Source organism: Pogona vitticeps, chromosome 1, assembly GCF_051106095.1.
Source record: "Pogona vitticeps strain Pit_001003342236 chromosome 1, PviZW2.1, whole genome shotgun sequence".
Classification (NCBI taxonomy): Eukaryota; Metazoa; Chordata; class Lepidosauria; order Squamata; family Agamidae; genus Pogona; species Pogona vitticeps.
Genome location: NC_135783.1, coordinates 80086723 through 80106653, shown reverse-complemented (window position 1 = coordinate 80106653; position 19931 = coordinate 80086723). Strand labels below are relative to the sequence as shown.

Below are 19931 nucleotides of genomic sequence, written 5' to 3'. Positions count from 1 at the left end.
AGCAAACCGCCAACCTTTAAGTTCGGAAAATCTTTCAATAGCCCATGTGCCTTTTCGTAATTAGTTTCTGGACCACCTTGTCCCTCCTTCCTTCTCATTCTCTCACCTTCAAACCTACTGCCAAACTATTGTTGTCCCTGGGTATTTATGCTTTCCTCCCAAACTGACATCCTTTGCTCATCCACTTTTCCTTTCTCTCCTTCCTCTACCAGGCAAACCTCAACTTTTCTCTTCATATTTTCTGTCTTTTCTAACATAATTTCTTTCCCCTCGGCCACGGCCACACTACAACCCCCTTTTTCCTCTGTTAGGGTCTCTACTGCCAAAGACGACTCATTTTCTTTTAGCTCTCCTTCACAATTATTCTATGACATGCCATTCCTCATGGGCGGGGGGGGGGGGGGACAAGACACCTCAACATTCTCCTTATACTTTAGATAGAACTTCAGAATGTACAACATGAATATAGCCTGTATATGCAGTATGGCAATCGTGGCAGTGTGCATTTTTACATATACAAACCCTATATATGTAAAATGCACACTGCATTTTTACATGCATATGTATGGAAAAACAGATACCACCACAAATACATTTGTCATATTTAACTGGAAGATTTTAGCATTTTATGTTAACTGCCCTGAATTTCTGCTGTTGCTATAGCTTTTAGAGAAAAAAAGGAGACTCTACTAGACATCATCCAACAATCAGCACAAAGAAGTCTGTTCCCTTAAGGCTGAAATCCTATCTCCATATTCTTGATGTAAGTCCCACTAAAGTTTGTGGATTTTCTTTCCAAGAAATATGCACAGAATCATGTGTCAAGCCCTGTAGAAAGTAGTTACCCAGTTCTCAGACACAGGGACCTGCAAATGCATGTGTGAAGGAGAAGGTTGCAATGGGCATTTGTGAGTGCAGAAAGGAGACTTGGGAGATTAAATTAGTGTTTTCCGATTTTTATTACAACATTCCTGCCCAATAGGCCACACTGTGATCAAATACCAACTACTGAAACATGTCTATTGCTCCATTTTTCAGTATTAAGTACTTTATCACCCAATGCAGTTTACTTGATGTAGGTTATTTAAAAAATGTTCAGACATTACTATGTTCCAACAATTGTCCTTTGCAGACATTTTGACTTTTAAGACTCTAGAAAATGATAAAGATGCCTAAATTGCTTTGTACTCACAGACTCATCATTATTGGGAAACACATTGCAGTAGACGCTATGGTCTTAAATCTTAGTGGGAGTTATTCTAAAACGAGTGTGGGCAAAGTCTGGGTCCCGCCAAACTTGTTACAGCAACTCCAAATACTCATTTTTCAAAACACAAAATGGGCTTCTAGCCATCCACATTCCATGTCTTTTAACACGGTCCCAAGGCAGAAGGCAGCATCCAAGTACGTCCTAAAACTTCTTATCCCTAAACTACAAAACCATTCATATTTTGTTAACACCAAACATAACAATCACTCCCAAGCATTATGAAACTAAAGTTTACAATAAGTAGTGATCAATGCAGCTAAGTGGTTACAACCTGTTTTTATAATATGAATCCATTTATATTACTTTGATCTCAGTTTATTATTTCCATCAAACACAGACAGGGCAATAACCATGGTTTGAAAAACTCAAACTTCGAAGTGAAGATGGAATACAAGCACACTCTTTTTACCAGCTATAGTATTTGTGGGTTTCAGTTAAATGTAACTGAAGACCAACTTCTTTTCATCATAACAGCCTCAGATTACATCAAGTTTCAAGGCTCTGTCCATGCTAAAGAAAATGCAGTACTATTAACATAATCTTAGCAGAATGCTTTTGCATGCTTTTTGTGCCAACAGCTTCTCAATGCACAGTGGACTAAATTACAATACACTGAAATAATAAAGCACAGTTCTTCTTTCCCAGCTGTACTTATCAGCAAGAATTTGTTTCTCCTCATGAATTGCCTGCCATGGCATGCTGATTTTTTTGTTTCTTACTGATTTTTAATATACAGTGGTGCCTCGCTTAACGAGTGCCTCGCTGAGCGATGAAATCGCTTAACGAGGCACTCTGGGCCATCGCTGGAGCATTCGCTCAGCGATGGCCCCTATAGCGTTTTTTCGCTTTGCGAAGATCGCTAAGCGATTCGCTTAGCGATCTTCGCATAACGAAGCCGGGGAGAACAGCTGATCGGCGGTTCCAAAATGGCCGCCGGAAGGTCCGCGCCGCATTTTCGCGCCCTGCCCTCGCTTAACGAGGGCGCGAAAATGGCGGCGCTATGAAGAAACATCGCTGAACGGTGAGTTTTCAAGCCATAGGAACGCATTGAACGAAGTTCAATGCGTTTCTATGGCTTTTTTTATTCCGTTTAGCGATGTTTCGCTATAGCGAAGGTTAATCCGTTCCGGATTAACCTCGCTATGCGAGGCACCACTGTATAACCTTGTTAAAAGAGCATGAAGATATTTACTACAGCACATATACAAATCACAAATGAAAATACACGATTTCAACGGAATGGATTAACATCGCCTAGCAAGGCACCACTGTATCTGATGAGTTCAACATCTCCCAATCACTTTTTACAATTTTGGACCCCCAAATACCATGCTATTAAGTAACAGCGCCAACATTCTTGCCTTTCAGAGGAGGGTCCCCAAACATCTGCCAACCCAAGAGAGCACTGCCCACTGTGTGAGAGACAGTAACTGCTGCTGCATGCTCTCCCTGTCGACAGCTTCTACCTCTTTGAACGGCTGGAGCCTCACTGTAAACTGGTTGCCTCCACCTTCCCCTCCCGCAGATATTTGCTACATGACTGAGGGAGAAGACTTTAAAACAGGAGATTCTGCAGAAGTACACCCATCATGAAAGGGGGTGCCACTCCTTTGAGGGAGCTGCTTCAGGGGAAACATGAGGGTGAGCGCCAAAGGGACTAATTTTTTTATTTGCCTGCCTGTTGTTATTGTGTAGTCTGTTTTTTTGATACAGTCCCTGTCTGGTGAGGGAGTGTGGCTTTCAAATTGGGAGGGTGGTGAGGCGAGGACAGGGAACAGCCATTGAAACAATACAGGGTAGAGGGAGATATGGAAAGGAGAGACAACTGTATCGTCAGTGGGGGAAGAAATAGGATGCTGGTAATCCTCAAGCTACCTCCAAATCCAGACAGCCTGGGTCGCATCGACAATGGTCTCCCTAGGTTAAAAGTGCTGCTGCTGAATCCTGGATAAGCATGCTGATCTGACCCACATTATTGAGACCCAGTTGGAGGAAGCTAAGGAAGTTAGTCTCTCCCTGTTCTGCCCACCTGGCCTCTCTGTGCAGTAGCAGATCAGAACTTAGGAGGTGAGGAGATGGGAATTGTACTCTATTGTGAGTCTATCCTGTCAGATGCAGTGTCTCAAGGTTTGCTGGATTTGAATGTGTATTCCTAAAAGTGGGTACCTGGGAAAGAAAAAAGATTTCTGTTGGTGTACTGCTCATGCTGCTGCTCAACAGTTTGCCTTCCTGAGAGGAGTGAGTTGGTGATGCTGGAGTCATCTAGGCCTGTAGTACTGGAGGACTTCAACATCAATGCCAAGACCATCTTATCAGGAGCAGCTCAGGATTTCATGTTATCTATGAAGCCCACAGGTCTGTCCCAAGTTATATTTGGCCTCATTCACACTACAGAGCACACTCTGGACCCAGCACTCTTCTGTGCTGGGCAGGATGATAGTGATCTAGGTGTGAAGGAACTCTCTGTGGTTCCACTGTCATGGGCAGATCAATACCTGGTGAGGTTTAGACTTACGGGAACTCACAACCTCTGCAGGGGTAGGGGACTGATTAGGATGGTCCACCACAAGAGACTGATGAATCCAATTAGTTCTTTGATGAGTCTTGAGGAGTTTCCTATCACTTTGGCAAGCAATCCTGTCAAAGCTCTAGTTAAACTCTGGAATGGGGAAATGGCTAGGGCTGTGGACATAATTCCCTTCTATGGAGCAGAACCAGATAAGTCCTTGGTTTACCAGAGAGCTGACAGTGATGGAGCAGGATAGAGACTAGAGCAGTGATGGTGGAAAAACTGGAGTGAATCCAACTGAACCAGAGCTAGATATTATTTGAAGGTTTATTCCATGGCAATCGTTGTAGCAAAGAATTGATTCTTCACTGTCACCACTGTGTCTGCATAGTCATCCAGCAGAAATGTTTTCAGTGATCAGGGCTTAATACATGCCCCACCAAAAGAACAAGATGTTGAGTAGCTCAATGGTTTAGGCATCTGACTACGAAGCCAAAGGCTAGGAGTTCTATTCCCCACTGAGCCTCCTTTACAGGAGCAGAACTCAATGATCCTTAGGGTCCCTTTCAGCTCTGCACTTATAAGATGATGATGACACTCAGCAACGTGCTGCGAAGAATTTGCATGATACTCTGCAGGCAAAGTCATTTGTTTCTGTTCTGACTTTGATTAAACAATTGATACAAATCCTGTGGAATTAACTTTGGCCCCTGTTTCTCCTGTTATAATGGACACATTTAAGTTGATACAGACTGAGGATTATTGAAGAGGGAAAGCCACCATAGATGTGCTAGACTCCTCATGCTTCCGGGTTTATAAAAGCAGCCAGAGAAGGAATGGTTGAGTGTCTAAAGGTAGTGATGATTGCTTTCCTGCAGCAGCATAAGATCTCAGCATGTTTAAAAGAGGCAATAATAAGGCCATTACTGGAAAAGCCTTCCTTGAACCCCACTTTACTGGACAACTGCCAGTCTCGAATATTCCATTTCTGAGCAAAGCACTGGAGCATGTGGTCATTTTTTAGTTTCAATGATTCTTGGAAGGAAGTAGATTATCTAGACCAGTGGTTCCAAACCTGAGAAACCCCTTGTGTTCTTAGACTGCAATTCCCAGAAGCTTTCACCACTGGTTGTACAGATCAGGGTTTCTGGGAGTTGCAGTCACTGGTCTAGACCCATTTCACTCAGGCTTCAGGCCTGGCTATGGGATCGGAAAAGCTCTGGCCACCTTGGAGGATGATCTATGCCAGGAACTGGAAAGGGGGAGTGTGTCCCTGTTGGTTCCGCTGGGCCTCTCAGTGGGTTTCTATGGGATGGGACTTGGCAGCAGTGTTTTACAGTGGTTCCAGTTATTCTGGGATAATTCAAAAGGTAGTGCTGGGAGACTACCTGCCCATTTTCCTGTGTCATCCCTCAGAGTTCTGTTGTGTCCCCCTTACTATTTAACATATACATCAGAATGCTGGGAGAGATTGTCCAGAGTTTTCGGATTCAGTGTCACCAGCATGCTGATAAGCCACACAATATCTCCTTTCCAACAAACTCCAAAGAAGCTGCTTCAGTTCTAAACTGGTGACAGAAATGGGATTGATGAGGGAAAGCAAATTAAAATTTAATTCAGGCAAGACTGTTCCTGGTCAACTGAAATGCAGATGAGGAAATAAGGAGGCAACCAACTCTGGATGAAGTACACTCCCCCTGAAAACTAACGTCTGCAGCTTGCGTATACTCCTGGATTCATCCCCGAGGCCTGGATACCCAGGGTTTGGTGGTGTCCAACAGTGCATCTGCTTAGTTAAAATTGGTCCACTAGTTGTCTGATTTGGCTAGAGTAACACATGCCTTAATTGGATTATTGTAACATACCCTATGTGGGGTTGCCTTTGAAGACTGTTCCAAAACTTCCATTACTTCAAAATGCAGCTGCCAGTCTGCTCACTAGAAGTATATACTAGGAGTTAAAGGAGCATATAATCATCCTGCATGAATTCCACCGGTTACCAGTTCATTTCCAGGCCCAGTTCAAACTGCTGTTCATTACCTTTAAAGCTATGTATGGTTTGGGTCCAGGCTCTCCTCCCTGTCCCGTTGCAGATATGTTTGATTGGGCCATGAGAGAGGGCCTTCCCTGTGGCCATTCCCAGAATGTGGAATGGTCTCCCTTGGGCACTTAGGTTAGCCCCCTTCCTTTTATCCTCTTGCCAAGAGGTGAAAACCTACCTCTTCAGGCAGGCTTTTAATGACCATAGCTAAGTTCTGGATGCCAGCTTTAGCTAAGTTAGTTTGTCTTTCACTTTTTATATGTTTCTGATCTCTTAATGCAATTTTAGCTGTTATAGTTAGGGTTTTTCATGTGTGATTAATTGTGCTTTTAGTTTTACTTGTTATTATGTTATGAGCTGCCCTGAGTCCCCTTATTAGGGGAAAGGTGGCATGCAAATGATACTAAATAAGAAAGTAACTGTATGTTAACCACATTTCTAAAACAGCACTTTTGCAGAAGCTACAGACTACCACACTATCGTATGGATTCCTTATTACAACATTGCTCAGTTCGCACATAATCTGCCTCTTAGGTTGACAAGAGTTATTTAGAGGTACATTAATTTAACTATCAGTTGAATTGAACAAACAAAAAAGTTCATTTTAGTGCTGCACAAAAGTTAAACTTAAAGGAGAAAACTATGAAGGAACATTTAAGCAGTTAGGCACAATTTTTCCCCTCTCCATGAAACTCTGACTTGCAGTTCAGAGTAGTAGGACAACAAAATAGAGCAAGGAAGGATCAATAATAGTTACAATTAACACTTTGTTTACACAAGTAGACAAAAACATAAATTGTACCTGCCTTCATGCCTGGATCAAAAACACTTTATCTCAAGATTTAGGAATTAGGCTATTTCATACACAAGATTCAGCCTGAGAACAAATCATGCTGGGACGACAACTCTTCACCTCACCAGTTACAAGGGAAAACTCATCTCTTTCCCTTTGTTGCCCTTTGAAAAAAAGTTCGTTTTAAGAAAAAGGAAGCGAAAGATACCACAGAAGTTCATCCAAGAAGCAGTGCAGTGACCTGTGGAAAGTGCTACAGAAAGGACGGCGTTTACTACTGCCAAAGCACTGGGTGGGCAAAAGTGGCCCCGCCGTTTCATTCCCTACAGAAAGGGCCGCTTCTCCCCACACAGGTCTTGCTCCTCGGAAAGTGCCCCCTCACCTTTCGCCAAGGCCAAACGACCCAAAAGCAAGCCCTGGCGGGGCAGGCATTTCCCTCGCCGCTGCCACTAGCCCTTAAAAGGGCCGGGTGTGTGTGTGGATGGGTGGGCGTTTACGAGGCGGGGAGGGGAACTGTGTGCAAGGAGAACAGACGAAAGGGGCAACGGTGCTCTGGCCTTTAGGGAAGCTTTGAGATCTCTATACATACACACACACACACACACACACACACACACACACAGAGAGTGTTCGAGAACTGTACCCACCTAGGCGTGGGAAGAGTGTCAAGCAGGAAAAAAAAGCTGAAAGAAGAGGCGGCGGCGGATTACCTGCATGACGACCTCGTTGGGCAGCTGCGCGGCGCGGAAGAGCTCCAGGACCCGTCCGTTGGACGCCACTTTCTTGGTGCTCTCTGTGTCGCAGTAGGCGAAGAGGTCGCAATAGTAGCGCTGCTCCGTCTCGCTCAGCGTCAGACCCTCCATCTTACGAAGCCCGGCCCGGCCCGGCCCCGGGAATCGATCCTGCCACTGGGTGGAGAAAAAGGGAGGGGACAGGAGCGGGGGCCGCGCTTCTAAGCGAGGGGGCCGCCGCCCCCGCCGCCCCCCTCCTCTACCGCGGCCGCCTCGCGCCGGTGACGGCTTGGCAGAAGAACGGCGAGGCCTTCCGCAGGGCGCGCGCGCCTGCGCGCTCTCTCTCTCCCTCGCGCGCCGCCTCAGCTGTTTGTTCCCTGGTTGATTTCCCGGCGCTCGCCTGCCCGGGGAGTCCGAAGGAACTGTTGGGAGAGGAGGGAAAGGTTAGAGACGGCAGAGGAAGCCCGACAGCCAAGGGAAGGGGGCGTGGCCGCGCGAAAGCCCGTGCGAAGGGATGCTCATAAAGTTTCTGGACGCCCACCCTAGCGTGCTTTTGGCCACGCCCCCTCAACTTCCCGTTCGGAGTTGCGCGCAGCTGCGGACCTGTTCGGGTTTGTCGGAATTCAGCCTGAAGCTGGAAAAGCGGAAGCTGACTGAGAACTCGTGCACAAGAGCCCGGATGTGAAGTCAGGCTGACGTTGGAGGCGTTCAGTCTCGGTTTTTACCCCGGTTCCTGAGTGGCTGGAGAGGCAAGAGTATGGGGTTAGGGCTCCCCCTAGCGGTTTGGAGGGCTGCTGCGCCGTCCTTGAGTGGCTTGGTTTTGATCCACACGGTCTGATAAGAACAGGATAACCCCCCTGGTTCAGGAAGGAGGCGGGGAAAACGCAAAACATAACAACACTGATGTTAATGCAAGTTTTCAGATTTCCAGCACGAAAATCTGAAAGTTTGCGCATTTGTGGCGTCTTGGTCGGTCCTAATAAAGCTATTGGCTAGCTGGAGTTCAGCTGATGCTAAGGAGGGAAGAAACAGTGAAATTTTAGATCCTTGGCATTGCATAGTTGTCGTTTTTGAAGAAGTAGCAGTATTTGTCTATGTAAAGATATAAAACAAGAAATAAAATAAAAAAGAGGCAAAAACATTGTGGCACACGGATTCTTTGTTTGAAGAAATGGGAAATAAACCTCCTAAAATGCTACCTGAGGAATTTCCACCCCACAAACTGTTTATATGCTGCTCAAGAATGCTTGCCTGACAGGAACTGTAACCATTCCATGAAAGCTTGGGACACAGCTTGCCTGATAAAGATGGAGTTTAAAATTGAAAGCTAGTTATCTATTTGATTTTTTAAATGGTCCAATAAAAGTATTGCTTGCTTCTGCATTTGCATTGTTTTGGGGTGGGACTATATGTCGTTTTTCTGTTTTTATTCTGAACAATGCTAGATATTCTTTGAATGGCTGCTGCCCAACCACAAACAACAATGACTTGTGACACCATCTAAGCAGTACTGTACTGTATTCACCGGGTATTCTGACTGAATTTACTAAAATTGGCCTTTCCCTGGTCCTTAAACAGAAATTTAATCCCATCTCTTTGATGAAGGCCTGCCATGTAGCTGAGTGGCCCTCCATCCACAGCCAAATAAAAGCTCCCATCTTCAAAGGAAAACCAGTGGAAGAGGGAGGTGCAGACTGCTTGGTGATTCTTTGCTTGAAGGTGGAGATGACTATAGAAAGCTAACTATTTAATTAATTTTTTGGTAGTCCACTGAAGGTACTGCCTGTTTCTTTATTTGTATTGCTTTATTTTAACGACCAACTGGGGACACATGGGGCCATGCATAAATATGACAGTCATATAATCTCCTCTCTCTCTCTCTCTCTCTCTCTCACACACACACACACACACACACACATAATGATGTTCCAGATAATTTTCCACTGTGCTCCCCTGGTTTCTACATGGAACAAAGAAGACAATCTCTGTACAAAAAAAAGAAAAGAGAATGGGCATAGAGTTAGGTCCAGAGATAATTGGACACCGACACAATTTTCACAATTCTGGCTCTATACGCCACCACTATGGATTTAAATTGAAACAATGGTTGTTGTGGGGTTTTGGGGCTCTTTGGCCATGTTCTGAAGGTTGTTCTTCCTGACGTTTTCACTGGTCTCTGTGGCCGGCATCTTCAGAGGACTGGAGTAGGAACTCTGAAGATGCCGGCCACAGAGACTGGCGAACCGTCAGGAAGAACAACCTTAAGAACATGGCCAAAGAGCCCGAAAAACCCACAATAACCATTAGATCCTGGCCGTGAAAGCCTTCGTGAATACATTAAATTGAAACAACCAAGGTGCAATTGAAGTGCAGGCTTTCATCTTTAATTCAAAGGGTTGTATGAAACATTTAGGAATTGCAAACATTTTCATATACAGCCCCCTTATTTCAGGGACTCAAATTCAATTGGACAATTTAACATAATCATAAATAAAATGTTCGTTTTTAATACTTTGTTGAGAATCCTTTGCAGCAATGACTGCTTGAAGTCTGGAACACATGGACATCACCAAAACCTGGGTTTTTTTTTTTTCTTTGCCAGGCCTTTACTGTCCTCAGTTGTTGTTCATTCATGGAACTTTCTGCCTTACGTTTTGTCTTCAGCCAGTGAAGTGCATGCTCAGTCAGGTTGAGATCAGGTGATTGACTCAGCTATTGCAGAGTATTCCACTTTGCCTTAAAAACTCCTCTGAGTTGTTTCTGCAGGATGTTTTGGATCATTGTCTATCTGTAAAGTGAAGCACTGTCCAATCAACTTTGCTGAATTTGGCTGATTCTGAGCAGACAATATATCCCTATACACTTCAGAATTCATCCAGCTGCTTCTGTCACATCATCAATAAACACTAGTGACCCAGTGCCATTGGAAGCCATGCATGCCCATGCCATCACGCTGCCTCCACCATGTTTTACAGATAATATGCGTAGTACGCTTTGGATCATGAGCCATTCCAAGCCTTCTCCATACAGTACGTTTTTCTTCTCATCATTCTGATACAGGCTGATCTTAGTTTCATCTGTCCAAAGAATGCTGTTCCAGACCTGTGCTAGCATTTAAAATTTTTTTTGCCAAAGTCTAATCTGGCATTTCTATTATTGAAGCTTATGAATGGTTTGCACCTTGTGGTGAACCCTCTGTATTTGCTGTTGTTAAGTCTTCTCTTTATGTTAGACTTGGACAATTATATGCTTACCTTCTAGAGAGTGTTCCTCACTTGACTGGATGTTATGAAGTGGTTTTTCTTTACCATAGAAAGGATTCTACAATCATCCACCACTGTTGTCTTCCGCGGATGTGTTGCTAAGCTCACCAGTGTGTGTTTTTTCCTCAGAATGTACCAAACTGTTGATTTAGCCGCTCCCAATGTCCCTGTTATCTCTGATTTTTTTTCTTCTTGGCACCCTATGGATGGACTGCTTCACTTGCATTGAGAGCTTCTTTGAACACATGTTGTGGGTTAACAGCAGTAGTTTCCAAATATAAATGCCACACTTGGAATCAACTCAAACCCTTTACCTGCTTCACTGATGATGAAATAAGGAAGGAATAGCCCACACCTGTCCATGAAACAGCTTTTGAATCAATTGTCCAATTACTTTTGTTCCCTTGAAAAAGAGGGGACTACATATTAAAAAGCTCTAATTCCTAAACCCTTCCTCCAGTGGGGATGGGAATACCCTCAAATTAAAGCTAAGAGACTGCATTTTAAGCCCACAATCATTAGTTAACTGTAACTTGAATTTATTTTGGTAAGCAGCCAAAATAACAAAACTGGTGTCAGTGTCCAATTGTTTCTGGACCTAACTGTAAATCTAACATCAGGAATGTTAACACAGAGAAACCAATTTCAGAACACTCCAACCTCCGGAGATACTCTGTTAAGGATCTTGGCGTGTAGCAGCAGCAGCAGCATTAGCTGTTATTATTACTTTTCCAAATTTCCATCATTCTTTTTGTCACAGGCCTTGTTGAGGCAGAAGGACTTGTGCACTTCTGTGAGGTTGTTCTTGTGCAGGAGAAATCAAGCCATCGGTTTCTTTCTTAATGGTCACCAGTTTAGCCATGCCCACGTTGAATTATTATCATGCTTTCCATCAATATTTCTTAGGTGTTGTCCATGCAGTCGTTTATTTTCCCAACTGCTTAATTTGTTTTCAAATTGTTGTTTCTTATACAGCATTGAGCTTTGTTTCTGTCATTTTCAAAATATTTTCCATTTTCAGTGCCTTAAGTAATTTTTCTCTGCTTGTACTGATATAATTATTTATTCTTCTTTTTTCCTCCTCTAATACCTGTTGCATTTGCAGTAACCCACAATTTTTCATGGTAAAAATAATCTGTCTAGATCACTATTTGGATGTAGTGTGTGATGCATTTTCATTAGTTTCCATGTTTTTCAGTCCAATTATTCTGATTCATTTTTAGTCCAATTGATTATTCTAACTGGATATCTAATTACTGGAATAGCTCATGTGTTTCTGGCTTTGATTGTATTTCCCCCATTTAATTTTGATTTTAAGATTTTCCAGTCTTTTCATATATTCCCTTTTGGCCAGTTCTTTAACTTTTGTGTGCTTGAGCAGTTGGTCAGACTATGTGAAAATGACTAATGAAGCCCATAAGTATCAGTATTCTACATCAGCAGTCCCCAACCTTTTTGGGGCCGTGGACTGGTTGGGGGGAGTGGGCTCCATGTTTGGGGGGCACCCTCGCGCAGTGGGTGCTGTGCTCACGCGACATGCCCCCACAGATGCAACATGCCCCCTGCATGCGTGACATGCCCCCTGTGCATGCGTAGGGGGGGCACGGAGATATGTATACACAGCCCAGTTCCAGCATGCCCACGGACTGGCACCAGGCCACGGATCATGGGTTGACGACTCCTGCTCTAGGTCACACTTGGTCTTGTTTTTAATATTGCCATAATAAGCATCCCAAAATGCATACCGTTTGTCATATTATAATATAACATAGACTTTCAATGGTCAAAATCCTGTTGGTACAGTTCCAACAGAGCAAACCAGATCAGGGTGCATAAAATAATTAATTTAAATTAATTTAAAGCTTCCTATTTCCCACCATCATCCTTTTAGCTCTTGAGGACTCTCTTTTGCTCTGGGTAAGCTTTTGGGGGCCTCAGGGTATAGAGAACAGGATATTTTTAAAAGTCAAAAATTTCTGTAGGATCACTGCTAATGGACAGGAAGGCTTAAAATAATTTAAATTAATGAGCTCTGGGCGCCTACTCTGGTTTATGTAGGCGGAATTTATTTATTGACACTGTTGTTATTTCTAAAGGATGCAAAAGCATGCAATGCTTGTAATACAAATCCAGATTTTTTTGGTACTCCTAAATTACATGCTTTTGGAACTGAAAAAAATAAATACCTTCAACAATTTCTGCTTGCCATCAGTATGCATATCATTAAATGTTGTATGGAAAACAAAACAGAGATGCAGTTGTCAACTTTTTGTTTTATTATCTTCTTAAATGTCATAAATGTTTTTTTTTCTCTGTGTCAAGAACTACAGCCTTTATGAGCCTCTTCTTCAACATTGTTGTGGCGGAATGCCCATGTCCATCATGTGGAGCTCTAGAGCTGGAGCCTATGAGAGGACAGGAGGGCGGAGTCAAGGGGACAGTTAGAGAGGCAGTTGGGGACTGAGAGTGAAGGAGAGAAGAGGTTTTGAAAGTTTATGAGGGAGATTGGAAAGTTGATGTAGTTGGTTGATGTGTTAAAGAATAGTTAAAGGATAGAAGTATAATAAAATAGACAGTCATCAGATCTTATTCCAGTGATTGATGTGAAGTAATACAAATAACGAAACGTGTTTAATATCCAAATTTGATGAGGGCAACATAATAAAACACCTAAGAACCTACTTGTGTGGTTCAAAAAAAATAATAATCAATTATATTTGACAACACGTGTCTATGCAACTTCATTGGTAAAGTGTGGATAAAGATCCACTGGTAGCAGTTGGTGAAAGGAGAAGTAAGCAAGTCATGTCCAAAGGTGGATCTGGGTTTGAGGGAAACAAACTAGGGACACTGTTGGTGCGCAATAATCGTTTATGTACTTTTAAAGGGTTTCTTCTTGTTTATTTCATTTGGAACATAAAAAACTCTGAACAATGTGTTAATCTTATGTTAAATTTATCTTATTTTCATGCTAGTATATATAGGAAGGGTATTGTTATCTGACTTGGAGGGAGGGAGAAGTGTAACAAACACTTCTCTCATCATTCCTGCCCCTCGTCTCTAGAAAGCAGCAGAAAGTGGCTATTTATATGCACCATAAAGGCAGCCTAGCGGAAGTAGCATGATCTGAAGCATGCTTCCTTAGAGCCAGGTGTAACATTGGCAAGCAGCAAGTGCAGGAGGCTGCATCATCAAGGCCATTCTGTTTCCAAGTATCAAACTGTTGTCCAGAATTTCAAGGCTTGAGCTAAGTGTCAGGCCAATAAGCTATTCATCTTGTTTAGCAATATATCTATGAAGATTCTCAGGGACCTCCTACCAACTCTACTCAGACTGAAGAGGCTACCTGGATGAGTAGCAAAACGTCTCAACCTCATAAGGAATAAGTCCAGTTGACATGACTGAACTTCCAGATATTCACTTTGTCAAACAGAAGACAGGTAGAAGCACTGCATTAATTCAATTTGGAGTGCAGAGAGTTTCAAGGAATTGAGGAAGGCAGAAACTGTGTCCCACATAGGTTTTCGTTCGCTGTTTTGTTTAGTCGTTTAGTCATGTCCGACTCTTTGTGACTCCATGGACCAGAGCATGCCACTTCCACTGCCTCCCAGAGTTGTGTCAAATTCATGTTGGTTGCTTCGATGACACTGTCCAACCATCTCATCCTCTGTCGTCCCCTTCTCCTCTTGCCTTCACACTTTCCTAACATCAAGGTCTTTAAGACTATTGTCTTCAGCATTCAAGCTGATTGAAAGCAGAATCTATAGCTCTCAACCTGCCTCTTATAGACATCCAGGTGTTTGCAATTAGTTATCAGATGCCTGTTTGACCTTGAAATGCCACTTGTGTTTCTGATATGAAAGTTGGAATTGCTCTCATTCCTTGAAGCAAAGAGTCAATCTATGTCAGCGTTCTTATGTTGTCTGATACTTCTCTGGACTCCACCCTTCTCTCCTGGGCCTCTGAAAGGTGCTGCAAGCTGTGCCACTTAACTCCTTTTTCATCTTGGGTTCCTCTGGCTAAGAAGTATAATCCTCTTCTATCAAGGGAAAGGCAGAACACAAGGCATTGTAGATTGGCTGCTTTGGACTGCCAGACACAGTCCAGTGAGGGTCAGCCCCCATAACCTTGGCCAGGTTCCTGCCTTCCATCCGTGAATTCACACAATGGATAAAACTCAATGGGGTTTATTGAAACTTGGATTGGGGAGAAAGATAATTATGCACAGAGCCAGTAGTTTGAGTTTCCTGCACTAGTCCCTTATTCTCACCATGGGTCTTCAGCGCTCATGTTTTATTCACCAAGAGGGCCAAGGTATCTTGGGTAGAGACAGAAGAGAAGAACATGACGCTCCCATCTCTACTCTCAGGACAACACAGTTCCCTTCATTAAGCCCACAGTTTGATCAGCTAGTCCAGTCCATCCTCCAAGATTTCTCTCTCTCAGATATGTCCCTAAGGGGAGGTATGCCTACACTGAGGGCAGGTATGCCGGGACTCTCCCTTTAGTGTTACTGGTCTCCTTGGTTCTTGATGTTGTTGACTGCAAGCTCTCCTTCACCACCAGCATCTGTTTGGGGAAGAGATAGAACCACCTTCCTTTCTCCACTCCCTCTTTTCTTTCCTCTCCCTTTCTCTCCAACAGGAGGGCTATGAGGTGACCTATATTCCTATTTGGAGCCCTCTCCTTTGGGCCCCAAAACTGAACCTAGATCCCTCACCAGAGATCCTTCTTGTACACATAATCCCATTCACCCAGGACTACTTCTTCAGGGGACTCCTTAGCCCAGTAGTTGCCCAACCAATCTTCCCAAGTGTTTGTCTCCTGAGGGTGTCTTTCTTCTCCCCCTCGTCATTCTGTTCCTCAGGCTTCCTGGGGTTGGTTTTCACCTTCTCAGGCAGGAAAGTCAATTGGTCCCTCTGTAACTTCCTTCATTGTCTGAGAGGAGGTTCACCCCACTCCCCACCCCCGCTTCAGCACATGGATACCTATCTCTCCCCTGGCATAGAATTTATCTTTCCCTTTGATGCAGGGACTTCTAGTCTCTCCCTCATTCCCAGCACAGAGGTATCTATACCTTTTCAGGTGACTGATTCTCTTTCCTTGGGAGCTAGCTCTGTGTATAATTCACCACTGTGAAGGAGTAGGACCAAGTGTGCCGTCCTCAGAAGAAGAGAGCCCGAAAGACGAGAGTGGCTGTGCAGAAGGGATTCTGGTAGAGATAGAATGTGAGGAGGAGCCACAAAGGAGATCTACTGAAGTGTGCCTGGTGGATGAGGGAGGAGCCGAAATGGACTTGATCATGTGGGAGGAGGTGAAAGGGGAAGGATCAAATGCGCGGGAATTCAGTTGGCTGGGGGAAGGCGAGCTGGGCAGATGCATTAATAGAGGGGTGCAGACTGACTGGCTGATAGACGCGAGGAGCCAGGCGGACTTGGCCCAAGGCTTCCCAAGTCTAATGAAAGAAGGAGGACTGTTGCCGGAGCCTTTTTTACCTAGCGGACGCGGTAGGGCATATGAGCCTTTAGAATGGAGGGTCTCGGTTTTCCCGGTGGGCTATCATGGTGGGGGCCGGAGAGTTATCCGCCCGGGCCCCGAATTCCAACAGAAGCCTCCAGAGGGGGATTGGGCCCGCCATCCCTGTTGTGGGACCATATGTGCCGTGCGGAGTGCGCCCCTAAGACCGTTGACGGACCGCGAACGATTTGGCCCGGCCCCTTGGTAGGGGAAGAGACAAACCCACCAGTTGTTAGACCAAAAAGATATACCTTGTTAACAGATGAAGTGTTGAAGGATCCGTTTGATCCGGTGGAATTAAGTGTGCACGCAAATAAAGTTGTTGTTTCACAGGAATCGGATTCGCCTCCGCGCCTTTTTCCCGCCTTTACTACGCAGCCCCCCCGGCTAAAGACGAACCTTGTCACAGTGGCGCCCAACGTGGGGCCGGGGGGACGGAATTGGTGGGAAACGAAGAGGTGACCAAATTGCGAGAGGCAATGGAGAGACAAGCTAGGCTTATAGAGAACCTGACCGAGCAACAGATTTTGATGGCCAGGCAAATGCGCGGGAGAGAGAGCGAAGAGGAAAGGGGCACCAGGAACCTTGCCAGCGTAGGGGGTAGTCTAGTAGCGGGGCTGGCACCGATTCGAATGCAGAAGATGACTAACACGGATGACCCTGAAGCATACTTGCATACGTTCGAGAGGGTGGCCACAGCAGCGGGATGGCCACGAAACCAGTGGACTTTAGTGCTCATCCCATGCCTCACTGGCCTGCTGCAGGAGGTGGTTGATACCCTGGGAGTTCAAGAGGCGACACGATACGACGCAGTAAAAAGCGCTATCTTGAGCACCCTAAACCTAACGGAAGAAACCTATAGGAAACGACTGAGAGAGTTGAAGTGGAAACCAGGGACCCACCCACGTACTGTAGCGCAAAGGATGAGAGCTAACGCAATCAGGTGGCTGAAACCGTCTGAGAATGATGGTGAAAAGCTAGTGGATGCGGTTGTGCTAGAACAGCTTGTACAATCCTTGGGGACCAACGCGAAGAACTGGGTGCAGAAGAATAATCCCAAAACGCTAGAGAGGGCGATTACGCTGCTGGAGGACTACAGCAACACAGAGGAAGCGAACAAGGAAGTGACCGCCCCTTGGGCGGAGAGACAACGACCACGCAGAGGAGAAGTTTCACTTTCAACTTCTAATCTTACTGCGAAGGCGGGCACGGACATGAGTGGACCTGCTAGATCGCGTGGGAAAGGGTTCGAGCCATTTGCACCGAAGCCCGTCAGGCCTATTACTGTGGACCAAAGGATTTACGCGCCGGGCACGGGCTGGAAAGAGGGCAAGGACGGGCGCCCCATCTATACCCCTGGAGTGGTAGGGAAAGACAGCAAAGAGGGGCGGGTCATCTGTTTTTCCTGTGGGGTTCCGGGCCACGTGAAGAAAAATTGCCCAGGGACCGATTGTTCGTGGGTGGGACGGTTAACGCGTACAGTGGAGCCTAAGGGCCCGACCTCAGAGCGATGGGAAATAGACGCGTGGGTGAATGGGGTGAAAAAGAAAGCTCTTATAGACACGGGGTGCGGGACGACCCTGGTGAGAGACCTACCAGGCGACAAGAAGGACGGAGGACTGTCCGTGCGATGTATTCACGGGGACCTCAAGAAGTACCAAACCATGTGGGCTACGGTGAAAGTAGGGAACGACGAGAGACATATGGATATCGGGGTCGTGCCAGGACTAACTCGCGAAATGTTGCTTGGTCGGGATTGGGTGGGCTCCCGCAATGTGGGATCGATTAAGGAAGGGCTGCAAGGGGATGATGAGAATGATAAGGACCAGTCCGATTTTTTGCAGAGAGCATCGCGGGAGCAAGTGCGAGCCATGCAGCAGGATGATGCTTCGCTGCGGGAGCCTTTGTTGGCGGCTCAGCCATCGGGAACCATTGTAAGAGGACAAAGGGGATGGGAGATGGATAATAATTTGCTATATTACGTGCATGATGATGGAAGTAGGAGGTTAGTGGTACCTTCCAAATGGAGACCGAAGGTTATGGAATTGGCTCATGATATTCCCTTGGCTGGGCATTTAGCGGAGGAAAAAATGAGGGCAAGAATTGAGCAGCGGTTTTGGTGGCCTGAGTTGAGGAAGGAGGTGAAAGAATACTGTGTAACGTGCCCTCAGTGCCAGAAAACCCAAAGAAAACCACCTGCGGGAGCAGAGCTAATCCCACTCCCACTCATGGATCACCCTTTCCAGAGGATCGGATTAGACATTGTGGGACCGCTGCTTAAATCTCAAGGGGGACATACCCATATTTTAGTGATCATAGATTACGCCACCCGATATCCCGAAGCAGTCCCACTTAGGTCCACCACAGCCAAGGTGCTAGCGCGGGAGTTGATGCAGGTGTTCTCTAGGCTGGGGTTTCCCAAGGAAATACTCACTGACCAAGGGACGAATTTCATGAGCCAAACCTTAAAAGAATTGTGGCGCCTTCTAGAGGTAAAACCTATCCACACAGCCGTGTATCATCCTCAGAGTAATGGCTTGGTGGAATGCTTCAATAAAACCCTAAAGGGTATGTTGCGGAAACTGGTCATGGAGAAACCCCGACGGTGGCACCTGTTGGTGGCACCCTTAATGTTTGCCATAAGGGAGGTACCGCAATCCTCTACAGGGTTTTCTCCGTTCGAACTGATGTACGGATGGCACCCTAGGGGCATTCTGGGCTTAGTAAAGGAGAGGTGGGAAGAAGGTTCAGATGATGCGCGGATAACTATACAGCAAGTGATAGAAATGCGGGAACACCTCCGAACGGCTGTGGGGCTGGCTAAGGAAAATCTTGGCCAAGCCCAAACTGGGCAAAAGAGGAGATCTGATCAAAGGGTTAAGGTTCGGGAATTTGTACCAGGTCAGAAGGTCTTGTTGTTGATGCCCTCTGAGCAGGCCAAGTTATTCGCTACTTGGCAAGGTCCCTATGAGGTGGTACAAAAAATAGGTGATGTGATTAGGAGATATATATGCCAGACAAGACCAAGAAGAAGGGCATCTTCCATGTTAACCTACTAAAGGAGTGGAAAGAACGAGAGGCTTTGTGGGGGGAAGTAGAGGAGCATGAATTTGGACCAGAGGTTGATTCCTGGGGACGGTCGGAAGGCAGGTTACCTATAGATGAGACCTTACCTGCTGCACAACAACAAGACTTGGTACAACTGGAAAGAGAATTTCAACACTTGTTTTCAGGGGTCCCGGGTGAAACTCAATTAATACGACACGAGATACACACCCCAACGGGGGTAGTTACTAGGTCTGGAAACAGAACTTGGCCATACCACCTTAGGGAGGCCATAAGTAAAGAAGTTGAAGAAATGTTACAGTTGGGAATTATAGAACCCTCGCGAAGTCCTTGGCGCAGCTATCCCGTGATGGTGCCAAAGGCCGATGGAAAGATGAGGTTGTGTGTGGACTTCAGGCAATTGAATGAAATTTCTAAATTTGACGCTTACCCCATGCCCCGGGTGGATGACCTGTTAGAAAAGTTGGGTGGGTCAGTACATCTGACCTCACTTGACCTCACTAAAGGTTATTGGCAAATACCTTTGAGGGAGGAAGACAAGGAGAAAACTTCCTTTGTAACACCCAAGGGGTTGTATCAGTTCAAAAAAATGCTGTTTGGGTTGCACGGAGCAGCCGCGACGTTCCAAAGATTAATGGATCAAGTCTTAGCCCCGGTTAAAGATTTTGCGGGGGCTTATATCGATGATATCTTGATCTATAGCAAGTCCTGGGGAGAACATCTGGAGCACATAAGGAGGGT

General features: G+C 45.4%; 1 protein-coding gene across 12 annotated transcripts in view; it reads right to left on the bottom strand.

Moving 5' to 3' along the window:
• REPS1 (RALBP1 associated Eps domain containing 1) overlaps nt 1–8020 on the bottom strand; it is a 72366-nt gene extending 64346 nt beyond the window's left edge. For 11 of the 12 annotated variants that reach the window (XR_012085756.2, XR_013540596.1, XM_020815197.3 and 8 more), the window contains exon 1: nt 7324–7623. Coding sequence is in view for 10 of the 12 variants with exons in the window: in XM_020815197.3 (XP_020670856.2) it covers nt 7324–7476 (153 nt within the window). In the remaining 2 variants the exon portion in view is untranslated. Of the gene's footprint in view, nt 1–7323; nt 7767–7947 lie in introns of those variants that run through there. The other variant, XM_020815050.3, reaches the window with a different exon arrangement.
• Between the last annotated feature and the right edge of the window lie 11911 nt (nt 8021–19931).